Here is a 7,881-nt window from a genome sequence, read left to right as displayed (position 1 = left end):
ACCCCAACCAACTGCTACCTGGTTAGCCTGGCCGTGGCTGACCTGATGGTTCTGGTCGCTGCCGGGTTGCCCAACGTCTCTGAAAGCCTGACGGGAACGTGGATCTATGGGTACATCGGCTGTCTGGCCATCACCTACTTCCAGTACCTGGCATCAACGTGTCATCCTGCTCCATCACTGCCTTTACGGTGGAGAGGTAAGGGGAAAATGCCATGTTCCATCTGGCTTGGTAGTTGGGCATGGGATCAGCTGCCTTCTTTGGGCAGCTTCAGCACAGTGCCAATGTGAAACTATGATGTTCTCCTTACTCTGGGTGCGACCACTGGCTGTCTGGCCCAGCTCTCTGATAGGCAGCTGGTCTCCAAGGTCCAGGGGTAGAGATTCTAGCAGGAGCTCCTTTGCATATTAGGCCACACCTCCCTGATGTAGCGGACAAGGCTCTTTTTGTAAGCTCTTGGAGGATTGGCTACATCAGGGAAAGGGAAAGGGGCACAGTGGGAGGGCTTCTAGTGTCCTGGCCCCACTGATGGACCTCCTGATGGTGCCTGGTTTTTTGGCCACTGTGTGACACAGTGTTGGATTGGATGGGACATTGGCCTGATCCATCAGGGCTTCTCTTATGTTCTTATATCTGGGCAGTGATGCTCTGTATTCTTGGTGCTTGGGGGGGCACAGTGGGAGCGCTTCTAGTGTCCTTGCCCCACTGGTGGACCTCCTGATGGTCCAGTGTTGGACTGGATGGGCCATTGGCCTGATCCAACATGGCTTCTTTTATGTGACACAGAGTGTTGGACTGGAGGGGCCACTGGCCTGATCCAACATGGCTTCTCTTATGTTCTTCTGTGACACAGAGTGTTGGACTGGATGGGCCACTGGCCTGATCCAACATGGCTTCTTTTATGTGACACAGAGTGTTGGACTGGAGGGGCCATTGGCCTGACCCAACGTGGCTTCTCTTATGTTCTTCTGTGACTACAGAGTGTTGGACTGGATGGGCCACTGGCCTGATCCAACATGGCTTCTTTTATGTGACACAGAGTGTTGGACTGGAGGGGCCATTGCCTGATCCAACAGGGCTTCTCTTATGTTCTTCTGTGACGCAGAGTGTTGGACTGGATGGGCCATTGGCCTGACCCAACGTGGCTTCTCTTATGTTAAGATAGACCTGGGTCCCTTTCTTCATTCCAGACTGGCCTGTGCTGTGGCGTTGCTCCTTGGCATAACTCCCTCCCCTTTCTCCCCCCTCCCCCACAGATACATTGCGATCTGCCATCCAATGAAGGCCCAGGCCATGTGCACCGTGTCGCGAGCCAAGCGCATCATCGCTTTCCTCTGGAGCCTCACCGCCGTGTATTGCCTCCTCTGGTTCTTCCTGGTGGACATCAACGTGGGCAAGGGCCGGCAGGTGGAGTGTGGCTACAAGGTCTCCCGCAACCTCTACCTGCCCATCTACCTCCTGGACTTTGCCCTCTTCTTCGTCACCCCTTTGTTCCTGGCCACCCTGCTCTACGGCCTCATCGGCAGGGTCCTCTTCCGCGTTCCTGTCGCGCACCAACCGGCTGCCCCCAACAAACGTTGCGGAGACTCAGACGGCAAGGAGAGGAACGGCAGCTCCAGAACCAGCGTGTCCGTCTCCTCCAGGAAACAGGTATGGAGGCTGGCAAAGACCTCCCCGCATCTCCCCAGTGCAGGCTGTGGGAGATTGGGTTGCCGATCCCCAGGTGGGTAAAGACAGCACAACCGAAGTTATAGTGACCGAATAACTAAGAATGTCTTGAAACAAAACCATACAAATACGTTCAATAGAAGACTAAACAGCAATAACAATTCCCCAAAGGTTTCCCAGTTCCATCCAAGGAGTCCCAATGAGCAGGCGGTCGACTTGGTTCTTCCGGCTTCGAATCCTTTTCTAGCATAGGGGGCTCCAGCCACATATCCCCACCAAAGGCAGAAGCTCAGAAAAAATATCAACGTGTTTCTGATGCATCAGTAAATTGCAAAAAGTAAATTGCAAAACGCGCAGGATTCTTTTCCGGTGTGCCCAGAAAGACTGCACATAGAAGTCCCAATGGACAAATGGGACAGAAAGCGTCCAGTAAGATTCCACAATCACACTAAACTCCAAAAGGCTCGAGTGCAGTTGCCAATCCCCAGGCCGGACAGGCTATGGAAGTTAAACAACTGCTGTGATGATAAAAAAAAGTTTATAGAAACCATTTAAAAACCTTCATGTATTTTAATGCCCCACGTTTTAAATTTTACACACTTCATGTTGTAATAAAAGTCCAATTTAAATATCTATTCATATCTTTCATGTTGTAAATTTTGCATACTTCATGTTGTAATTTCACAGCATGCTTGTAAGGTAGTACTTTCAAAATCAGAATGTTATTTCACATCAATCTTGTAAGGTAGTCCTTTACAGTCCACTGTCTCAGTTCTCCTTTGCTTGAAAGACGTAGACAGCACCACGCTTGTATAGGATTCCTCCTATGGGTAGCAGACCGAAGTCTGACAGGTGTGGCGGCTACACAGGTCCTAGGTTCAGTTCTGTGCTTCGTTCACCTTCCGCTGGCCGCTTTTCTTTTAGCTTTGGAACCCTGCTAAAGGCGATTGCTCACACATCACAATACAATTCGTGCAAGCTGCAAAGTAACATTGTATTGTAATGTGTGAGCAACTGCCTTTAGCACGGGTTCCAAAGCTAAAAGAAAAGCGGCCAGTGGAAGGCGAGCGAAACACAGAACTGAACCTAGGACCTGTTTCGCCGCCGCACCAGTCAGACTTCGGTCTGCTACCCATAGGAGGAATCATATACAAGAGTGATGCTGTCGACGTCTTTCAAGCAAAGGAGAACTGAGACAGTGGACTGTAAAGTACTACCTTACAAGAGTGATGTGAAATAACATCTCGATTTTGAAAGTACTACCTTTCAAGAGTGGTGTGAAATAACTTTTTGATTTTTCAATGGCCATTTAATGAATTTTGGGTGGTGATGATAATAATATCATTGCATCATTGTGAAAGAAATTGCTTAAGCATTTATTTGCAACATAACAAGGCAGTGGTTTATTTCTAGTGTTTGCCCACCTGGGATTGGCAACCCTAGGCCCGTGCCATTCTTTTTTTTTTTTTTTTTGAAGTTTTAAGGTTTTATTAAGGAAAAGAAAAGTACACAAGATACACAAGAAAGAAGACAAATCACATAAAACAGAACAAAACCCAACTAACAACATCTACTACATCTACTACAATAAACAACTACTACAAATACCCAATCACCCCACCCTGGGAGAGGGAGAGGATTAAGCATGTAATAAAACAAGAATCATTGCTCCATTGTTACTTTTGCTTGATATAGTTACTCTATATCAAAACCTCTGCTTTTAACCCAATTATATACAGGGTCCCATTCCTCCCGACATTTCTGCACACTACCACTTCTTAATCGGGTGGTCATTAAATCAGATTCCGCAGTTTCTAACAGTTTGGTAATAAATTCCTCTCTATTAGGAGTTCTATCTACGGCCCGTGCCATTCTTGATGGACCTGTGTTCTGATTCTGCAGAAGGCAGCTTCAAGTATTCAGCTAGTATTAGGACCACCCAAACGGGCCTGGAATTCAGCTCTGAAATGTGAAATAGGATAGAGAGAGACGGTGTGTTTCTCAGCAGAGGCCAAGTGCCTTGCCCCTGACAAACGGTTTCCTCACCTCCCCACCCCACCCCACCTCCAGCTAGGACGGAGGCATAAAGGATAATGTGTGGCTCTGAGGCAGAACGGATCCCCATCGTTCTCCCGCTGAAAGAACCAGCTGCACAATGTGTCACCTGCCCTTTTCTCTCTGCCAGCGTTTGTCGTGTTCGGCCTGCCAATAAACTGGCTTTGCATTGAATTGAATTATCACCGCGGCCGACTGCCAAGCTGGGAGCCAAAAGGATCCCTGGAGCCTTTCTCAAGATTCGGCTTGGGTTGCTGGCGGAATAGTTTTGCAAAATTCTTTGGGAAGATTCCAAAAGCAGTAATGACTGGAACAAGAATCCCAGGGAGTCACTCGGCTGGAGACGTTGGGCTGCCCATCACGAGGGAGAGAAGAAGAAAAACATGGCTTCTGTCTTTCCTACCTGGAAGGAGGCTGTCGTCTAGGAAGGCATCGTGGCCCCAAAGCTTCTTCCAGCTCTCAGACTTGAGGCTTAGTTGCTGAAAGGCCCCTGTAGCAGTTTTACGCATGGCTGCTAAGGATGTTTTTTCAGCGTAGCTTTAGCACTATCCACTTCATCTTTTCAGGGCCCAATCCTGTGGAATCTTTCATGTGCACAGCACAGATCCTATGTGTTCCGGGATCCTGTTCACACACAGAGGCAATGGACCCAGGCATTTTCCTGCAGCCAGGGAAGCAGGGAAATAATTCGAAGGAGAAGATGATGCTCTGCTAAGGTTCCAGCCCTAGCGCAAGCTGTTGGCTTTTATCTTTGTCTTCTCTGCATTCGGCAGATTTTAGATGACAGCCATCGTGGTGGAGTCGTTAGAGTGTTGGGCTAGGGTCTGGGAGACCTAAGTTTGAATCCCAACTCTGCCAAGGTAGTTTGAAGAGTGACCTTGAACCAGTCACACGCTCTCAGCCAAACCTACCTTGTAAAGTTGCTGTGAGTTTAAAATGGAGGACAGGAGGAGGAGGAGGAGGAGGAGGAGAAGAATTGGATTTATACCCCACTGTTCACTCAGAGACTCAAAGCAACTTACAATCTCCTTCCCTTCCTCTCCCCACAACAGACACCCAGTGAGGCAGGTGGGGATGAGAGAGCTCTTCCAGAACTGCTCCTGAGAGAACTGTGACTGTCCCAAGGTCACCCAGCAGCTGCATATGGAGAAGTGGGGAACCAAACCCAGTTCTCCAGATTAGAGTCCACCGCTCTTAACCACTATGCCAAATTGGCTGTGAGCTGGTTCAGGTCCTCACAGGAGAGAAAACTGGGGCATAAAGGAAGGAAGTAAAATAAAACATGGTTGGGATTCAGAGATGTTTGAATAACAGTGGGCGAGGTCAGAGCTGGAGCAAATTTTCTTTGGGTTCGAGGGTCATTCAGAATGGCCTTGTTCCCCTGGTCTATCTAGCTCAGCAGTGGCTTCATGGACTCTTTCAGCCTAGCCTACCTTGCAGGGTCGTTGAGGAGATAAACTGGGGAAGCGACAGCCATATATTCTATTTCTCTGAGCTTCCTGAAAGAAAGAAAACATCAGATGTTCTCCATGCCAGGGGACAGGCATGTTGTGTGTATGGGAGCTGTCGAGAGTCCAAGCTGCCTTCGTCAGACCCAAGCGCGAACGGAAATTCCTGAGTCCTTAACTCCCAGTCAGAAGGTAGGAGGGGTGTTGCCAAGAATGCTTGCAAAGGATGCCAAAGCTACATGCAGAATGCAGTCAGATGGATCATGTGGCAAACGGGTTCCCCCTGAACCTCAAACAAGCAAAGCAAAGTCAGACAGGTAGATCCATTTCAAAAAGTTTTACGTACAGTAGGAGAAAAGTATACAAGACTGAGTTCACAGTAAAGAATTAAAAAAAATACAATTTTCTTAGAATCATAGAGTCGGAAGGGACCTCCAGGGTCATCTAGTCCAACCCCCTGCACAATGCAGGAAACTCACAAACACCTCCTCCTAAATTCCCAGGATCTTCATTGCTGTCAGATGGCCATCTAGCCTCTGTTTAAAAACCTCCAAGGAAGGAGAGCCCACCACCTCCCGAAGAGGAAGCCTGTTCCACTGAGGAACCACTCAAACGATCAGGAAATTCTTCCTCATGTTGAGCCGGAAACTCTTTTGATTCAATTTCAACCCGTTGGTTCTGGTCCTACCTTCCGGGGCCACAGAAAACAATTCCACACAATCCTCTATAGGACAGCCCTTCAAGTACTTGAAGATGGTGATCATACCCAATTTTATATCTCCCCCAGCCACAAGACCCTACCCCTGTTCCCTGATTAGCTCAAGTACTGAGGGTTTATAATCTTCCAGACCGCCTGTTTCATAACAATACACATTAGCTCCTTACTATGACCCCCCACCCTCTAACACATATCGTATGACTATGTAAATGAAGCAATTACTATGCTGGGCATGTTAGTGACTATTCATACAGCTATTAAGCATGCTCCGTGTCCATCTGTAGACCCCCTCCCATCACACTTTCATCACACCCATCACACCCTGGAGAGCCGCTGCCAGTCTGAGTAGACAATACTGACTTGGATGGACCCAGAGTCTGATTCAGTATAAGGCAGCTTCATAGGTTCATATGAACAATGGATCTCCCAAAACCTTTAGGGGAGGGACGGTGGCTCAGTGGTAGAGCATCTGCTTGGTAAGCAGAAGGTCTCAGGTTCAATCCCTGACAGCTCCAACTAAAAAGGGTCCAGGCGTGAAAAACCTCAGCTTGAGACCCTGGAGAGCCGCTGCCAGTCTGAGTAGACAAGACTGACTTTGATGGACCCAGAGTCTGATTCAGTATAAGGCAGCTTCATATGTTCATTTCTCACTGCCAAGACTCGAATCTCTGGCCTTGAGATGTACCCAACTCAGTCTAACACACAAAGACTTCTCTATAATCCAGAGCATCCCTACGTTTCACTTCTACTGCTTCTCTGTTGGCTAAAGTTAACCCTTCCACCTCTGGTTTCACTTCCGTTCAAACGCCACTTGGGAAACGCTTGGGGGCAGGAAATCAGCAACTGGAGTGAGATAAAAATTAAAAGTCTCGGATAGCTTGGAACAGTGATGAGAAACCCAAGATCAGAACTAGGCACGATGGGTTAGGAAGGCCCACTGCTCCCTGGCCCGCAGTTATTTATTTATATTTATATTTTTATTTATTTCAGTTGGCTTCTATTTTGTCCTTTCCCGAAAGCAGGCTCAGGGCGGATAACAACATAGATGGAGAACGACGAAAACTCACAAATTAAAACCGTCCGACAATATAATAAAACCGTAACATAATAATATACAGCAACGCTAGGCGGCAATTTCAACTGGGCACATTCTGCAGGCCGATATAGCTACGGGCCCAAGGAATGCAGTAATAAGATGACGATGATACGGTCGCGTCACAGCAAGGGAGGCCAAACAGATGGAATAAGGATGCCTGCTGCCTCAACCGAAAGCTTGGCTCCATCTTTTCTTTTTTTTCCTTCTCTGCAGGTCACGAAGATGCTGGCCGTGGTGGTGGTCCTTTTTGCCCTGCTCTGGATGCCCTACCGGACCCTGGTGCTGGTCAACTCCTTCATGGACCGCCCTTACCTCGACCGCTGGTTCCTCCTCTTCTGCCGAGTCTGCGTCTATGCCAACAGCGCCGTCAACCCCGTCATCTACAACCTCATGTCCCAGAAGTTCTGCCTGGCCTTCAAGAAGCTCTGCAAATGCGGGGCGGGGGGGCTGTCGCAGCGGAGCATCTACGCGGCCTCCAGCTGCTACAGCGTCAGGAGGCAACCCAGCGTCCGGCACCAAAGCCAAGGAGAAACGGCCCCACCGCAGTCCGTTGGAGAGAAGGACCCGGCCGCCTTGCAGGCAGGGACAACGACGTCACCCCGCAAGATGGAGAAGGGACTGTCCTTCAGTGTGGTTTGAACCCCCAACTCCTGCTGTCTTCTTTTGTCCTTCTCTGCCTACTGCAAGTAGATACAGCTGGGGAGCTGAGAGAGACTCAATTCTGCCTTGAGCTGGAACCACAGTTTGGCCCTGGAAGAGCTTCATCAGGCCTTGAGTCCCCAGAGATGGCTGTCCCAAGGGCTTGCCCTCTTTAAGCCAGTTTGCAGGGCTGGATTAACAATTAGGTCAAGTAGGCGGTGGCTTATGTGCCCCCACGCCTTTAGGGCCCCCGGCTGGC

General features: G+C 49.0%; 1 protein-coding gene across 1 annotated transcript in view; it reads left to right on the top strand.

Annotated features, from left to right (window-relative positions):
• The window catches only part of LOC132582326 (thyrotropin-releasing hormone receptor-like), a gene marked incomplete at its 5' end in the record, with an annotated part of 9,309 nt that extends 1,687 nt beyond the window's left edge, over positions 1-7,622 (top strand). The window contains 4 exon segments of the mRNA XM_060253861.1: positions 1-145; positions 148-196; positions 1,255-1,648; positions 7,197-7,622. The exon segment at positions 1-145 is cut by the window's left edge and continues 9 nt beyond it. Coding sequence (XP_060109844.1) covers positions 1-145; positions 148-196; positions 1,255-1,648; positions 7,197-7,622 — 1,014 coding nt within the window.
• Between the last annotated feature and the right edge of the window lie 259 nt (positions 7,623-7,881).

This window comes from Heteronotia binoei, chromosome 14 (genome assembly GCF_032191835.1).
Source record: "Heteronotia binoei isolate CCM8104 ecotype False Entrance Well chromosome 14, APGP_CSIRO_Hbin_v1, whole genome shotgun sequence".
Taxonomy (NCBI): Eukaryota; Metazoa; Chordata; class Lepidosauria; order Squamata; family Gekkonidae; genus Heteronotia; species Heteronotia binoei.
Note: the sequence above shows the minus strand (reverse complement) of the source record. Positions and strands in the feature narration are given on the sequence as shown.